This window comes from Eptatretus burgeri, chromosome 2 (genome assembly GCF_056783735.1).
Source record: "Eptatretus burgeri isolate ZD-2024b chromosome 2, Ebu_testis_v1, whole genome shotgun sequence".
Lineage (NCBI taxonomy): Eukaryota > Metazoa > Chordata > Myxini > Myxiniformes > Myxinidae > Eptatretus > Eptatretus burgeri.
This window is the reverse complement of record NC_140962.1, coordinates 113,426,397-113,445,339: the sequence shown is the minus strand read 5'-3', so window position 1 is coordinate 113,445,339 and position 18,943 is coordinate 113,426,397. Positions and strand designations below refer to the sequence as shown.

The window sequence follows — 18,943 nt, the reverse complement described above, 5'->3', positions numbered from 1 at the left end:
GTGTGTGTGTGTGTGTGTCCGTGGGCCCGTCTAATAAGTAGGAAACTGTTAAGTGTTTTGTGTGCTGTAAATGATTGCATTGCATTTCGTATAGTCGGTATAGTTCTGCTCTTACGTGCTTCCCTAGTTCCCCATTATTATTATTATTAATAAATACCCCAATTGTTAAATGTTTTCAGCTCGTCGCGTCGATTCTTTCATTGACTGAGCATTTCGTGTGTTGGGAGTTCGAAAGCCGTTGGTTTGCCGTAAAAGGGGGACATTTGGACCAACGGTTCTCGGCGATTAAGCCGCTCGGAATCGCGCACGGGACAGGCTTGCTGAAGCGGCTTGTTCCGTCGAGGGTGGAATACTCCGGTAATTGGATCACGTGGGTATTTAGGTATATTGAAGATTGCCAATCGACCCAACCCCACGTGGTCTGCCCATTGGCGTATTTCGGTTCTTGCACAAGGACCCATCGGCCTCGGAGTTATCCGGGCGGCGATCTATATTCCGGGTGATCGGTCGGGCCGACTCGACTTGCGGCTCCGTCAGAGCGGTCAGTTTGGAAATAGGGCTAATGGCCGATTACCTCGCAGCTCTACTTCATGAACTACTTCAGGTCGCAGAATAACCCTCGCAGATGGCCGATGCACCGGCCCATAACAATATCTTTGATCTCGACTGTAATGTTTGTAGATATAAAAAATATATATTAAAAAAATTCACAAAATATTTGGAAGTGGGTGAAGAATTATCAGTCTTTACAATTACATCACACACACACACACACACACACACACACACACACACACACACACACACACACACACACACACACACACACACACACACACACACACACACACACACACACACACACACCTATTTAAACCAAAGTTAGTGCCATGTAAGGCAACTGACCAAACTTTCCAATTGGAGTTCAGATTTCCACTAGATGTTGGAACTTTGCTGCAGGAATTTGTTTCCATTCAGCCACAAGAGCATTAGTGAGGTGAGACACTGATTTTTGGCGATTAGGTCTGGCTCACAGTTGACGTTGCAATTCATCCCAAAGGTGTTTGAGTGGGGTAGAGGTCAGGGCTCTGTCTGTTTCATGCCAGTTAAGTTCTTCCACACCGATCTCAACAAACCATTTCTGTATGGACCTCGCTTTGTGCATGGGGGCATTGTCATGCTCTTCAGTACGGCCCATTCTACTGCCAATGTTTGTCTATGGAGATTGCATGGCTGTGTGCTTGATGTTCTACACCTGTCAGCAATGGATGTGGCAGAAATAGCCAAATCCACTAATTGGAAGGGGTGTCCGCATACTTTTGGCCATGTCGTGTCGTTGTGCCTTAAGGAATGAAATGGCCAAAATTCCAAACTTCTGCAAAGCTATATCCAGTGCCATATTAGTTTGAGAAGTTTGGGAAAATATTGAGGTTAGTCATTAAGATACTTGAAGAAACTAGAACAGTACTCGATCGAGCACATACCACCGACAGGCTGAACAGTTTAAGTTTTATATCCACTGATGGGCTTGTTCTGCATCTGGACTTTAACCAAAATCTAATCAGCTTGTTCTTGTCACCTACCCAACTCATCCACCGAGTTTTGTCATCATCCGTCCACAACTTCTTGGAATATGACATATATCATTTTATCTCTCATTGGTGAAGAATCACTTCAAAACATTTTCGGACCAGACCTTCACAAATATCTAATCAATTTGTCCTTGTCACACACCCAACTAGTCCACCAAGTTTCATCTAACTCCGTCCATGTCTGTTTGAGATATCCAGCAGACAGACAGAGTAGATAAAACAACCTTCGTCCATCTTCGGTGCTGGAGGTAAAACATCAGCCAGAGAAAGATGTTTGTCTTATTTGGGAAAACAACTGTTCAAGTCGTATTTTTTTTTGTTTGTTTGTTTTACATGATCTTTTCAACAAGCACAGCAATCTGTTCCTGGTTGGTTTGAATGGATACAGTGCCTTCAGAAAGTATTCACACCACCCTACTTTCATCATGTCTTGCACTCTTACAGCCTGAATTTAAAATGGATTGAATTAAAAAAAAATCGAGACCAATGTATACAAAATACCCCATTATGACAGTGAAAACCTGTTTTTAGAATTGTTTACAAATTAATTTAAAACGAAAAACTCAGGTGCATCCAGTTTCCTTGTCGGTGTCTCCACAACTTGATTGGAAACCACCTGTGGACAATTCAATTGAATGGACATGATTTGGAAAGAAACGCACCTTTCTCCATTAGGTCTCACAGTTGATGGTGCATGTCAGAGCAGAAACTCCACCATGAAGTCCAAGGAGCTGTCCGTAAAACTCCGAGATAGAATTGTGAGGCGGCACAGATCTGGGGAAGGGTATAAAACGATTTCTAGTGTTGAAAGTTCCCAAGAGCACAGTGAGCTCCATCAGTAGGAAATGGAAAGAATATGGAATGACACAGACTCTTCCTAGAGCTGGCCGTCAGACCAAACTGGGCAAGAAGAACCTTTTTGGTTTTCAAGAATCTCATTCCAATTTTTCTTATTTTTGTAAATAAAGCTGTCAACTTACAAAATGGTTTTCTCTTTTATGCTCCGCTAAAGAGAGGAGGGTTAATTGTGTTGGCCGAGGTGCAGAGGATTTTATGATTGCTGCTGATTGGTGCCAGTTTTCTCAGTGATAAGATGCATTTTGGCCTCATTAACCTTGAACTTTTTGTTACCTTCTCTTCACCCACCCAGGCACCAACATGTGTGCAACGTTTGGGCACTTGGCAGGTGATTACGATGCTCAGTACTATGGTTATTTGTGGAGTGAGGTGTTTTCGATGGATATGTTTTATTCCCGTTTCAAACGGGAAGGAATCATGAACCCTGAGGTAGGTGCATATTTAAACATCTATCTTTTCCTTCTGTAATCACATGTATCCCATTATTAAAGATGGGTATCACCTGCTAGTGAGTTAGATATAGTTAAATTAGCTACATTGTGTTTGTTCCTCATGGTGGGGCAAAGAGATTCGTATCAATGGGTTGTTTTAATTTTCACAACTCCAACAGCTTGCACTCTTTTATCATACAGGATTTTCAGCCCCATTACTTATGCACCTTCTTCCCCAGATACCCGATACACCACCTTCCTCACATACTCAATGCACATTCTTCTCTTCTCTTTCCCTTTGCTATTACCTCTTTTCAACCTATTATTCGGAGTATGGAATCATGCATAAGTTTTTCCTGGGTGACCTATATACAGTCTGTGCGACCCTATCTTCTTTGTTCTCCCCTTCTCCCCTTCCCTTTCTTCATCTAAACCCCCCCCACCCCCACTTTCAGCAGATATGTAATATGTCATTACCACACTTCCCAAACAACACACAAGTTCCCTCCCACCCCCATCCAAGGTTGCTATATTTCTTGTCTTGCTGATGATGAGGACAGTAAGACTGAAAATTTCAGAACCGTTTTCCTCTTCCTGATGAGAACATTCATTTCAAAGCAGCAGTAATATCAGCTTTTGTAAATCCATGTTGCCAAAAAATATTGCCCATTTTTACCTCCCAACACCAAAGGTGGACAGATGTTATGTTTTCAGCCCTGTTTGTTACTTACGAAATCTAAAGATTTCGTAGGTATATTGATGACTTCCGTCCTCTGTTTGTGTGTTTGTTTGTTTGTGTGTGTGTGTGTTTGTGTGTTTGTTTGTAGGCACGATAACTCGAGAACGGAAGAAGCTACCAATGTCAAATTACGCCACGTGATTCAGGAGGGTGATGGCTAGCGCTGATTAATTTTTGGTCAAAATTGGTCAAAGGTCAAGGTCACAGTGAGGTCAAACATAATTCTATAAATTCATGTGGAGAAATAGAGTATTTTTGCTTCAGTCGACGTTACGAGTTCGTTTTAACTTCGATTTTAATTTTGTCTTCGGTTTTTGCGATCGCTTAGGACGCTTAACACTCTGTTGTCAAAATTATGGTAAAAATCGGATGTTTTGGAGACGTTTTAGGATTGGATAAAAAATATTTCACTCGCCGCATCACGGCTCGTTGCGTAGTGTAGTGCATTCGAGCAGAGGCGTCGTTGAGTTACGTAAAGGTTTTGCGTGTGCGCGCTGACGGTGTTTTCGATAAAGATGGTGTTTAAAAGTCTTTTTTTATCCCAATAAAGGTTATCCTCGCATGCCTGACTCGCTAAGCCGTCGGATTATGTAAAGATTGTTGGTGGATGACCGAATATCACGGTTTTGTGACTTTGATAAAATAATATTAAATAATTGCGTGGAGAAATGGAGATTTTTGCTTCGGTCGACGTTACGATTTTTGATGGTTTGGTGCAGAATCATCGTAGAAACTTCTGGTTTGCATTGCTACCTTCTCTAGAGACAGCTTTTATTTGACAAGGTCAGAGGTCAAGTTGACGATTTTGTAAGTACCAGTCTATGACTGCTTGTTTGTTTGTCTGTCTGTTTGTTTGAGGAGGATATCTCAAAAAGTTTTGGACGGATTTTTTTGAAACGTGGTGGGCAGGTTGAGTGTGTAACGAGGCTGAATTGATTTGATTTTGGTGAAGATCTGGAAACATTTTTTTTTAATATCTTGGAGATTCGTCACCATTGAGAGATAGAGCCAAAAATGATATTGTATGATGTCTCAAAATGTTGTGGATGAGTTCTAACAAAACTCGATGTACGAGTTGGTTGGGTGACAAGAAAAAGCATGTTATTTTGTTTCCAGTCCTGATTCCGATCTTGCCTATCAATGGGATACAAAACGTGAACTGTTCAGCCTGGCGGGGGGTATGCATGTGCGCTACCGAGTGTCATTCTCGTTCTCTGAGATGTATCATTGCCGAGATTTTTTTCCCCCAAAAATACTTTTATTCAAGTATTTTTAAACTTTGTACCCCTTTACCCCCATACAACATTTGTTGCTTTTGTCTCAAAATGTTCAGAAGGGTCTCAGGATTCTTTTTCTACAAGGGTGGGATGAGGAAGCAGATGGGGGGAGGGGGGTGTCCACTTCAAAATGCAGGTTTACAGTTCACCTGGAACTTTTAACCAAACTGTATTATCCCCCGCCAACCAACGAAGTTGGCAGGGGATATAGAAATTGGTTTTATCCCTCGCCAACCAACGAAGTTGGGGGGGATATAGAAATGGGTTCCGTATGGCCGTCCGTTCGTCCGTCCGTCCGTCACATTTCGTTTCCAGAGCTTAACTACAAATCCCCTCAAGATATATTTACAAAATTTGGTACACATATCAAGCAAGTGGTGAACTGGTGCCTTTTGATATTTAGAGATTTCCCCCAAAAGTTTTCTGTCACTTTCCACAGAAACAAGTTGGGTATCAAGAAATAATTGAGGTTAACCTTTGTTTCCAGAGCATAGTTGCAAAACTATTAACTATTTCTTTATGAAATTTGGTACACACATCAAGAATAAATTGAACTGGTGCCTTTTGCTACTTGTCCTCATTTACTATGGCGGGGGATATCGAAGACTTTGTCTTCAACGGTTGCTCGTTGTCATTGTGTTGCAAGGAGTACATCAACAATCATTCAGGTTTGATTGTTTAAAGTATCAATTAGAATGAATGGGTAAGTTTAGTAGTGTAAGCCTGGTATGGAATCTCCCTGGCATCAGAGCAACCAACATTCTCAAACGCTACAGGGTGTTTCCACATCACTTCTTGTCCTAATTAAATTAATTTTTTGCTTGTTTTGTTGTTCTTTTTTGTAGTTTTTATATATTTTTTTCTTCCCCTCAGGGGAGGGGCCATGGGCTTAGCTAAAAGCACACATCAACCACACAACCCCCCCTTGACAAGACCCCCACCAACAGCACTGTACACATGCACACAATCACCCATCAATGCTCAAACTACTTAAAAGTCATATTAACATCTCCATACCCCCCGGATCTCCCTAACTTCCAAGGACCCATCAAATTCTAATTTAAACTTATCTACTTTTTCTGCTGCCATTCCATGCATGAACTACTCTCTGAGTGAAAGTCCCCTGCCTTACTACTGTCTTAACTCTCCTCTTCTTTACTCTCAGGCTATGGCCCCTGGTTCTGTCACTGTCTACTGTATTGAATAATTAATCTGCACTTATTTTATCGATACCTTTCATTCTCTTAAACATCTCTATCATATTTTCTCGTAACCACTTCCTTTCTAGTGAACGAAGCCCTGGAACCCATGCTGACCTTTAATTAGTTTAAGATCATAGTTTTGGATGGGGGGGGGGGTGATCTGAGACGCTGGTGAACAGCTGCTTTGAAAACTTGAGGGAAAAATGAGGTTGAAGAGAATGTGGAAGTTGGTTCCACAGGAGGGGAAAAAGAGGAGCAAATGAGTGGAGGTGAGCAGTGATTCTGAATTTTGGGAGTTTCACCAAAAGGGGGTTGATGGTGGACCGCTTGTGCCCTGTAGAAACCTGGGGGGGGACACGGAAAAGAGTAGAGGGTTCAAGACCAGAAAAATACTCTCTCCTCCTTGTTTCTGACTGTTGCAGCTTTTTTCTGGTTGATGTCGTTTTCGGGCTTCATATTTATCCTGCAGTCTATTGTGTAGTCTGGCTTGGTTGTGGTCAAAATTAAAGCTTAGCTTTGGGCTTTTAACTCTTTGGCAGTGGAGCAGCAGTGCGTTCTCTCTCTATCAATATTCCAATGGTTCAGTGTGTTATATTGTGGCCTCTTGGAGTTTGTTCATAATATTATTGTTCAACGTTAAGTAACAAATCATTGGATGGATCATTTGGACATGAACCGAACCATCCTGGACCTCATCCAAGGCATGTTCTTAAAAGACTTGTTTCATCCTCTCATTTTGAGAGTAGGATAGTGTATCTCCCAAATAATTAAGCATACTCACCGGATGTTTACTTTGGATTGGGTGATTCAGCTCTCTCGCAGTAAGATACAGTGCAACATGTTTTGCTGTTCTAATGTGCCAATTTGGTGTGCATTGAAACAGGTCTCCAGAAATAGATAATAATATTTTGCGCTTAATGGTCTCGGAAATGGCCAACCTACATTCAGGTAAACTCATTTGAGATGCTGATCACGATGTTGCCATTTCCCTCACAACAGGAAATGGAATTTATACATTCAGCTGCCTACCAGCTAACGCCCTTCAATGCTTCCTTCTGCTAATGTCCATCGACAAAGTTATGAAATAGTTTTTGTGTGCAGAATCTCGGCTCCAAGAAGAGCTGGAACACTGAACGGATCAGGATGCAACAGGCAGTCTACTGACTTGTCTGCTATGGAAAGACAGAACGCCAACTAGTCCTGAAGAGAGATGGCTGCTTGCAATCCCTGCCAATCTTCCTGAGTGAACTTCCAGACTTGCTGGCACTGAGGCAGCTCTCTGAGAATAGCCAGAGAGGTGTTGACTTTCACAAGCATATGATCAGATGAACCAATTGGAGCAGAGTAAGAGCAGGAGACATTTGCAGAGAAGTTAGTTCTCTCACCAAGTCCAGAAGGGAGGATTTACTTGGAATTTTAACATCACTATTGGGCCATTGGTAAGAGCTAGTGGTGGTTGAGTCCGTATTCCTCACAGAGCTTAAGAGTGCTCACAAGTCTTAAATAGCTCAAGAGTCGAATAAATGTTGGACACATGACCACTCCATCACAGGGTGATGAAATTTCTGTTGAGCACTCATTGGAATTAAACCCACACCAGTGAAGTTGGTGAAATAAGGCTTGTAACCACTCAACCACGAAGCCCCTCTATTGTACTGAGTATGTTAGTTTAAAGTTTTAAACAATGCATCTCAAAACGTGTGCAAATATGTCACTCATACTGTCCAAATGAAAACAAGCACCATACACCACAAACTACTGTTGGGAAAAGCAGCATGCAACATTACTTAAAAGAAGAGACAAACTTTTCTGATGATCAAATAGGATGTTTACATGAGTGGAATAACTCGTAAAACTCGAACAAGCATGGAATAACAGCAGCATCCCACCAAGCAAGAGACTTTGAATGCATGCAGGTTGAGTGCTTGGTTATAACTATCTCAGAAATGCAACCACTTGAAAAATCCAACAAAAGCATATTGTTCACTCGTGTCAGAATTTCGATGGTGCTCATCGAGTTATTTATCCACGTAGATATGTTGTCAGGAAGATGTTGGCATTTTTTCTTCTTCTGGAAGATGTCATACAGAGTTGTCCTGATACATCAAGCCAGTGTAAGCACAATTATTGTATATAATACATGATTATGCTATCAAAACAAATTTGTATGTGAAATTGGAACATCTTCACCATGCTTTACAGGGAGTTGATCACAACCTGATAAGTAAGAGGAGTCGTAGGTATTACCATTTATTATTTGACTAGCACAATAGTTAGTAATTGGCGTAGCAAAGGACCCCTTACCCTCAATCATCCCACCCTCCAAATTCCCACTATTTCCCCACGACAGGTTGTGGTTCATGTGTTTATAAGTTGTGAATTGTGAGAAAATGACTTTAAAACCCTTAGTAAGGTGTATTATGGAAAAAAATGTGATCTTATGAAGTTTAGTCACAATTAACCTTGAGAGTTCAGAGGAGTAGCATCATGAACAAACAAACGCCTCATTTGCTTTTATATCGAAGATAACATCGCTCCAACCTCCTAATGAAATTAAATACCATTCCAAATGAAAGCAGATCACACAAAAAAGAGAAACAATGAGATCTCGTGTTAAAAAATAAATAAATAAATTACACCGAGGCATCGCACAACACCGCGCGAGGGTCTATACTTTGTACTTTGATCCATTGACCAGTTATTACAAAGGAGAAGCGGATGTATTTTTTGTTGCGTTTAGCAGAGTGACAGTGCATGCCAGAGTGAACTGCATAACGTAGTGTGGGGTAGCACATATGATTGAACACACACACACACACACACACACACACACACACACACACACAGACACACAGACACACAGACACACACACAGACACACACACAGACACACACACAGACACACACACAGACACACACACAGACACACACACAGACACACACACAGACACACACACACACACACACACACACACACACACACACACACACACACACACACACACACACACACACACAACAACAACAACAAAAAATAACCGAAGTGGAGGTGGTTATTTTGAGTTCTGCATTCCACCTCCTGAAAACCACAAATGGAGAAAACACTTTCTCTGTATCTGTCTCTGTCTCTGTCTCTGTCTGACTGTCATTTATATTTTATATTTTAGATCCTCGTGAAGGATCTCTAAGTCTTACTCACGTTGTTCTTCTTAAACTTCTTCTTGCGGACTTTTTTGTTTCACAGCCTACAGTTTTCATCGAAACTTCCTGAAACTTGGCGTATATATGTAAAAATACCTCGCGCGGACAGTAACCATCTCCGATTTTGAAAATTTCTCCTAGAAAAAAAGTTATGACGTCAAAATATCTCCTCTAATGGAAATCGCCCAAAAAATTATCTCCGAAACTCGGCAAGCTTTTTGAATTATGTTTGCGGGAATTGAACAGGGCGTTAGCACAGATGAATTACCGCACATATGATACATCACTATGACGTCATATCAATTTTTATGATGTCATTCCTATTTTTTGACTTTTTGTTTCACAACCCAGAGTTTTCATCGGATCTTCATGAAACTTGCCATGCATATGCAGAAAGTCCACGCACAGGCAGTAAGGCCTAAGTCACATTTGTCACGGCGGCCGTAGGGTCTACAAAATCTACGGCCACTAGCAATTATAGGGCGGCCGCAGTATTTCCACGGTCACACAATGTAGCAGTCACATATGTTTTTATTTTTTGGGGAGCCGCATGGGGTATTTAGAAATTGTGGAGACCAAAAACGTGGGGGTGCCGTACAGTCTTTGATTTGATGTCGCACGGTGACCTTAGGGCGGCCATAGAATTTTCAAGGCAGACGCAAGGTAGCCTCAGGGTGCCCGCAAGGCAACCACAGGGGGCCCTAAGGCGAACGTGCGGCCAGACGGACGGTAACGAGTGGGTATATATACCAGTTCTTTTTTACTGAAATAAAAATATAACAGTTCGGAATATACCAGTATATATAACTGAATATACTATAACTATAATATATATAACTGAATATACCAGTTCAGAGTGTATAGGCAAACACCTAGACTCTGATCTCTAGCGGTAGCGCACGGTGGGCGCACGGTCGACGCAGACTGCCATGGAGGCCGTACGTCGGACGCACGGCGGGCGTAGGGAAACCGTGCGTCGACCCTGCGTTGCCCGCAGGTAGTCACGCAGACCGCAAGGCCACTGTACGGTGAAGACAGGGACGCCTTAGGACTACCCTACGGCGACCGTGAAACCGGTGCAGCCGCCGTAATTTTTTGGGGGTTGGCAAAATTAATTTTTCATTGATAAGAGCCTATGGCAGCCGCACGAATAACGCAAGCCCACCGTACGCCCTACGTACGGTCGACGTGGAACACATCTACGTCACAGCTTGGCTTGTCGAATTGCTACGGCCAACGTAGAAATGAAAAAAGTTATAACTCCGCGCTATAATTCCACGGCGACCCTTACAGCCTGTAAAAGATAGCCATACGGCGTAGGGCCATCCTGAGGCCAACTCAGAAACTCTGCGGCCGCCGCACGTTTGTCGATTCTGGGGGGGGGGTACGGCCGCCGTATCCTAGCCGGAGAGCAAATGTGACTTAGGCCTAACCATGTCCGATTTTGGAAATTCTTCCTAGAAAAAAAGTTGACGTCATAATATCGCCGCTAATGGAAATCGCCTATACCATTATCTCTGAAACTAGGCAAGCTGTTTGAATTTTGTTTGCAGGAATCGAGCCGGGCATTAGCACAGATAATTTATCGCAAACCTGATGCATCACAATGACGTCATATTCGTTTTTATGACTATCATAAAGAGGACGAGGATCTTAGCTCTTTTGAGCTTGTTTTATCTTACTTTATTTTAAATATTTTATGCAATATTTTTTGATGTGAAACATGGTCATTAAAGGGTAATGCACACTGGTCAAAAGTCAAAAGAACATCGACGCTTTTGAAACGAAATGAAGGAAAATTTTACAAATTCCAGACTCTGTTCATTGGACGAATCCTTACTTTTATTCGCAGACCGGTATTTGTGTGTTTGTCACCCTACTCCTACAGTTCTGGGCCGATTCCATCCAGACTTGCTACATAGGATCAGCATGACCCCAATTAGTGCATCGAGGTGCTTTTATCTTTGCCGGTTGTCTTGTTTGGAGGGGGGAGGGGAAGGGACGCAAATTCTCTATGTAAATGTGGATCGTGTAGCGCCGCATCGAGGTGGGGGAGGGTATTACAAGTCTCTACCATTTACAGTACAGTCTTCCTGTCCCCACGTTTTCCAGTGCAGTGAGGTGTTTTGAATTATAAGCAGTAGGTATGTTTTTGCATCATGTTTCTTTTGCCAATACACCGCCCAAATAAAGGTATGCGTCAGAAGAACGTGTTGCATGCTTGGAACAAGATCGCCCATAGGCCGGGTACTCTGCTGGTATTTAAACAAAGCATGAAATGGCTCAAAAAGTTGGCAGTAGTGAGACCCTTCTATCCATTGTTAAACAGAGAATTATAAAATGGTTCAGCCATGTAACTTACCACAGAGAAAATCTACCGTTAGATTATGCATGGAAGAGTACCAGGGAAAAGAGGAAGAGCTCGACCAAGAAATACTTGGATGGGAAATATGAATGAATGGACAGGGCTAAGTTTAATCAATGCCATTATCATCACAGAAAATAGATTAGATTGGCGTTACAAAGTCAAATCATCTGTAATGCTCCTACGGTCTATTATGGCTACGGATTGATGGAGATGGATTTGGGGAAAAAAAAAAATTTGGACATGGACTTTGATTTGAGGTAAAATATTCTCAAACTTGGCCTCAGCACTAAATGGCATGACAAGCATAGACATCTTCACACACTGGACAAATAAACAACATACATATGACTCTAAATTGTACTACTTATCTCGTCACATTTACTCTTGGGGAAAGAATTCTAATTACTAGGTTACATGGGTCAGTCTTACATTAAAAATCACTTTGAGGCAGTACAATTAAAGAATAAAAGATAAACAGGCAAATTCGGACAAAATCCAACAAAAGTAATCATGTAATTGACATGCATAATCGGTCTTTCTGAAACTACTGCAACTTCGATAACAAAATGCAAAATACGAATGATGCAAAATGCTATGAAATAGCCACTGTATAAACAGCAAGCAGGAGAATAACAGTGGTGAAACTCTAGAGTGGATGGTCCAAACATATCTCAGGCTGGGTAAGCTCGTGATGGGAAGACGCATTGAGTATGGTTCGACACTGGAATTTTCATCTGAGCATTTATGGTACAAATGTATCCAAGGATGCTGAGATGCAGCTCAGATTTAATCTCGTGATGCTGACATCCCAGGGTGAAATCACATCGACTAGACTATATAAATATTGATTTGTTCATCTTCACTCATGTCCAAACAATGAATGTAAAGTATGCTGATGTCTCAATGCGTCTGTCCTAAATTTGATACATTTGCAAGCTCCACTGTGAGTTTTAGGTATTGTGTATCCTGAATTTTTTTTTAAGGTGCATGTCACTTGTTAAATATATATGTAGCATACTGTTAAATTTACAGTTCATAAAAATGAAGTACGCAAATCCTTCACACAGCACATATATGGCTCAAAACTCATCCTATACACGATGGGATTGAAGCATGTATGCAACACAGAACTGGTGCACACATGCCACACATGCCACATATGTAGCACAGGACTAAAGTGTGCACTTACACTGCATATAACCTAACTGCACACATCATGTGCATGTCTAAAATCTTATCACTTATTCCATCATCAACACTGTAACATTCTCATGGCAATGTGTACAGGCTATTCTTAGGTTCAGATACCTCTCAATTAACATATTGCATAATTAATGTAATTTTCTCCATTTGGAATCTCTTCTTTTTTTCCATCATTAGCTGTCTGATTGGCCAAAGTACCCTTTTTATCTTGTCATTTCTATATTACCTTGCAATAAATGAAAAGACTACAACGGCACTCGGTAGTACGTATATCTCTGCCAGGCTGAACAGTTTACGTTTTGTATCCCACTGATAGGCATCTGGACCTGAACCATAATCTAATTGGCTTGTTGTCACCTACACAACTCATCCACCAAGTTTTGTCATCTGTCCACAACTTTTTGAGATATCATGCTATGTATCGTTTTTGGCCCTATCTCTCAATCTTCTATACAAGTGTGTATGTGCGTGCGTGCTTGCGTGCATGTGTGTCCTTCATAACTCCAAAACCATGAAACCAAACAGCTTGAAACTTTGCATGCATACGGAGAAAACTCCAAGAAAGTGCAAGAGTGAAAATTGGGTGTTTGGGTTAATGAAAACACCCCTTTTGAAGATGATCAATGGCCTTTATCAGGCGTATCCTCGGTCACCGGTTTCTATGGGGTCTTCAGGTGTATCCTCGGTAACCTCGCTGGGGTCTGAAGCCGCCATGTTTTTTGGCCTGCTCAACCACGCCTTGACTTGGATCAGGCTGCAACGATTTCTTAACGATAAAGTTTTTTTCTTCTTCACTTTCCTCACTCATATTATCAAATGCCTGTTCATCATAGCTATGGATCGCTGGATACATCGCTTTTGTAAGTGCTATAGTTTCAAATTAAGAGCTTGGAGCGATTTCATGCATTATATGATCCGATTTTCCACGATCTACTCTCACGGACAAATTAAAGTACAGTACGTCATCGAAATATGATTTCGGCTTGGGGGATCGGATATGCTCCGGGCTAAATAAATTCAAAATCTGTTGTGACATCTGATAATTAAAAGAAATAACGAGTCTTATAACTCAGCCGATACACAAGAAAATATGAAATTTCCAAAGCATTAAACTTATCTTTTTCTACTGTTTGGAGAATTATATTGAGCGAAGAAAAGATTTAGGAATGTACCAAAATTACCCAGCTTCATTGAGCTATATGATTGAATGCATTCACTGCTCGATGTCATGCCCTGTCCCCCAGAGGGAGGGGTTATCCATAGCATCTGCCAGATCTGTTCCTATATTTTCAGAGGTTTCACGAGGTGCTCTGCAGGGAATCGAAGCAAATCTGGTGACAAACTAACGTTATAAAATAGTTTTAATGTTTGCGTGAACCGATGTACCACGTGCCACATTCACAGATGAGGATGGGGAGCAAGGAGGGGTGGGTGAGTGAAGAGTGAGGAGGGGTGGAGTTTGTGTGAGGAGGGGAAAACTCCAGGTGGAGTTTGTCTCCAGACACGTCTGGGCGGCATTTATAGTATGACTGGTAGAAAATGGATTTCAGACATTATGTTGTTTCCATCTTCACTGTTATTCTATGCAGAATCATTTTGATGAGACAGTGTGAATCGTAATTGACGCTCCGCCACATGTCTGCTTTCCTTCCCCTCACTGCTCGCTGCCTTCCCTCTCCTCCCCCCACCCCCTTCCTCACTCTGCCTCCCTTCTCTCTCCCCCACCTCTCATTTTTCCTCCTCCCCTCAGTATTCCTGAGAGCAAAGCAATGGGTGGTACTTGCAAGTTGTGAATAATCACTTTTAAAATAAAATAAAAGTTCTCGTATCCAGATGCAGATCTTCACCAAAATTGAATCGGGTCATCCTTGTCACAAACCCAACATGTCTACCAAGTTTTGTCCCAATCCATACATAAGTTCTTGAGATCCTGCTCACAGACAAACACTGGTAAAACATAATCTCTGTCCACCTCTGGTGGCAGAGGTAATTAATGCATCCTTTTTGTATGTTTAATATTATAGAATTTTGGGAAAAGGTAAGATCAGATCTTTCCTCTTCCTCTATTTTTCGAAATGTTCAGTAGCAAACTTTAACCAGAAATTCATATTGTTTGTTACATTCACGGGGAAATGTTTCAGGGCTTCAGTTTTTCAATGAAACTAAAACTCACAACAAAAGAATGTCTGATCAACTAGATCGTTGAACAAAAGAATACCAACCCCCTATGAAAAGGATGTTCATTTCATCTGACATATACCACAAAAATAGACATTTGACAAAATGTTCACTTGCTAAGACTGCAGTAAGTCTTCCACAAAGAAAATCACATTATCGGTTGTTAATGTGGCTTGCTGGTTATCAAAGCCTTCCAAGTTTAATTTGATATCTGCTCTGAATCTCTCTTTAAACACCCCCCCCCAACACCCCCACTCCCCACTCTCTACAAACGCTGGTAGTGATCTTCTAGATAGTTCATGGTCTGACACATCTTGCTGCCTTTCCACCTGATACTTCCCTCGTTAGGTGGGTCGACAGTACCGGACTTGCATCCTTGCACCTGGTGGCTCAGAAGATGGTGGCGTCATGCTGCGGAACTTCCTTAGCCGTGACCCATCGCAAGAGGCCTGGCTCATGAGCAGGGGTCTCTTAGATGATGATTCCAGTGGGAAGGGTGGAGTGACGGCATGACGAGCTAGATTCTGCTGCATAATGCCTTGGCCTGTTGGCACTCAGTACCTCGCAATGCAATGTTTAAGTGAATGAATTATTACCTCGGTGAAAGAATAAACAGATTTTCTCTGTTATTACTCTTCCTTCAATCAATGGTTTTAGCAAACCTGCTGACATTTTCGAGAGGACTTTGTGGAGGTGCATTCATACAATTCAGTCCATTTCAATGCTCCTCTGTTGATATTGCAAGTGGAAAGTTTGATAATATTGCAGTGAATACTTTTCGGTGAAATATTCGTAATGGTGGCCAAAATTAAGTTGGTTGTAAATTTGAAACTTTTCTTGATCTAAGGAGTCTTTCCATCCTTTTACTGCAAAAGCCATCTCTTTATTACATGAGCAGAAATGGTGGAATGGTTGAACATCCCTCCCCAGACCTTGCCAAACTCCTGTCTCCTCCCAACCTTCACCTTCTCCACCAATTCCACATCCCCACAGCCTTCTTGCTTCCTTGTCTCCATTTTAACTCTGCCAGTTTTCTTCCACATTGTTGCACTTTCCAACCTATTTCTGCATCAACATGACCTCATATTGGTCACCCACAGCCTCGGATGTTTAGATTTCCTCCTAGCTATTCCCACTGGGATTGGTATGTCCATAGTTCCACTCGTTCTCAGATTTTACACGATGGATGAAATCAACAAGTGGTGGAAAATTTGGAGAAGCTGACGTTTTGGGTGTTAACGCTTCGTCGGAGCAAAAGGACAATCGACAACACTCGTTCTTCATTCTATATCGGCATTTTATACATCAACACCTTTTCTTCGTGGAACCGTTTCCACAGATTCCACGATGTTGCACAACTTCAACCACCTGCACCACCTCTTCAACAATTGGTTCATCACTTGCACGTGCTCCTAAATCTCATCAATTGCAAAATGCAAATGCTCCTTAATCTCGCATCTCTTTCATCTTAATTGGGGTTGTTACATCTTTTTTTAATTGCTCACTGACCTGGTCAACTTTGTGTCAGGACCCTTGCTTTTGAATCTGAATACTTACACCCAACCCCTCACAAAACCAGGGATGAGAGCAATGGAACAAAAACGTGGGTGGAGTGAGATTGGAGAGGGGAGAAAATGCAATAACTTGAAAAAGAATGGGTGGGCTTGTGGAGGGTTGATGATAGAAGGAAGATATTGGGAGGGGGAGGGGGTGGTGAACTGTTATCTTTAAGCCCTTGAGGTATGAGTGGGATTGAACAGACAGGAAGTTGGTTTCAGAGGGGGGGGAGAGGAACAAATAGTGGAGGTAAGCAGTCAGGCTGGGATTTGAGAGTTTCACCAGAAGTGGGTTACTGGCAAACCACATGAGCGCTGTAGAAACCTGGGTTCGGCTTGTGGGGGAGACTGCACAGAAAAGGCAGGCGGTGCCCTACCAGAAAGGAGATTGTATAAAAGGGAGGACACTGACCAGTCTGCTATGTGGGAGTAACAAGCCCAGTCATTTAGCTTCATCATGGGAAATTCCAATGATTTTGAGTCTCTGCAGCATCAATATGTGAAATCTGTGGGACCATCAAATAGGGGACAGCAGCATTACATTGACCAGTGAACAAGGGCTTGCACATTGTAAGAAGTTCCTATTTGCTGAGGAAAGATTGCTCAATGGAGGATGCCCAATCAGTGGCTCGCTATGTTGGGCAACTTTATGTGGCTTGTCCAAAAGAGATTGTGGCTGATGGTGAAGCCTAAAAGTTTGAGGAACTGAGCTTTTTCAAGGGGTTTGTCAGACTGTCATTTTGCAAAGACATTGAAAGTGTGAGATTTGTCAGTGTTGAAAGACCTATTCCAAGTGTTGGACAAACCCTCCCAACCCACCCTCACTCCCAGAACCCATCCTTCCCTGTTGTACCCAACTGCTCCTGGACTCTGTGTCTTTTGCACTTGAAAATGTGGAGAAGGTTCTTTAAACCCTCTATTCTGACTCTGCTGTTGGACCGGATGGTATCAGCTCACGTGTCATAAAAACCTGCTGTGTTGGTCTTTCACATCTCTCTGACCTTCTTCACCCTGTCATTTGTAATAGGTCATCTTCCATCCACTTGGAAATCTGCCAACATCACTGCACTACATAAAAAAGGTAAAAAAAACAAAGAAACTGATCCCCGCAAATACAGACCTATCAGCTTACTTTCAATAATCAGAAATGTTGTTCAATCCATCATCACAATTGATATGAAAACCTTCGTTTTCTCCAACAACCTCAAATCACCAATTTAGCTTCATACCAGGTTACTCCACGTTGGACATTCTGCCTCTACTCACTCAGCAAGGATGAAGGCCCTCAACATCTGATGTGAGACCAGGGCTGTCTGTCTGGACATATCTCATGCTTTTCATACAGTCTAATTTCTTGCTTTGCTCTCCAAACTCTCAATCCTGACAAATATCACTCTCACTATCTCTCTCTGAAAGGACAGTCTGGAAACCCCCCTCCTGATCTACTTTCTTAACAATACTCTTGAAGAGGTTTAGTTATTCAAACTCCTGGGTCTCACTCTCAGCCATGATCTTTCTTGGACCAACCACATTTCAACATTGGCCTCCAAAGCCAGCTGCCGACTGGGCTTCCTGATCGTACAAAGTCTTTCTTTGGCTCACCTGAATTTCTATTCACCTACAGCTTGATGGAGTACTGCTCTCCCCTGCCTCACATCTTTCTCAGCTTGACTCCGTAGAAACCAAGGTACAGTATTCAAGATCATTGGAACCCCCTGTGCTGAAGCTGAGTTTATGGGCTTATCATTTCACCATCGCAGACAGATCGGTGGTCTCTCTGTCTTCCTTGGCTTCCTTTATTGTCTTGCACCCTCTGCTATTTCTGTTATTTGTCTCCCCCCCCCCCACACCCATCCTCCCCTCAAGGTTTCTTGATGGCTCACACAGTCCACCATCAACTCTATTCTGGTAAAACTACCAAAATCCAGAATCACTGCTCACCTCCACTCATTCGTTCCTCTTTTTCCCCACCTGCGGAACCAACTTCCACATTATCTTCAATCTCATTCTTCCCTCCAGGTCTTCAAGACAGCTGTTCACCACCATCTCAGATCGTCCCCAATCGAACACGATGATCTTTTCTACCCTCGTTAACTCTATCTAAATCCCTCCTTGTTTTCCATTATCTCCTCCTTGGTATCTTCCATACAGGCGTGTTTTGCATCCTGTTTTTATCCGTTACATTCAGTGTGCTAACTTTTCTACGAGCCTCGACTATGTATACATAAAGATCTATATCGTGATGTCAAGATCTGCTGAGTGTTGAGCCATAGAGGCTACAGTCTGCCAATTGGCACCAATTCTAACTCAACATTTGGACCCTCCTCTCATTCTCGAG

The 18,943-nt window shown here is 42.2% G+C and overlaps 1 protein-coding gene across 2 annotated transcripts in view; it reads left to right on the top strand.

Moving 5' to 3' along the window:
* The window catches only part of LOC147032859 (thimet oligopeptidase-like), a 74,524-nt gene extending 58,846 nt beyond the window's left edge, over nt 1-15,678 (top strand). For both annotated transcript variants that reach the window (XM_085870798.1, XM_085870797.1), the window contains 2 exons: nt 2,743-2,879; nt 15,398-15,678. In XM_085870798.1, coding sequence (XP_085726924.1) covers nt 2,743-2,879; nt 15,398-15,562 — 302 coding nt within the window. In that variant the 3' untranslated portion in view covers nt 15,563-15,678. The remainder of the gene's footprint in view (nt 1-2,742; nt 2,880-15,397) is intronic.
* The last annotated feature ends 3,265 nt before the right edge of the window (nt 15,679-18,943 follow it).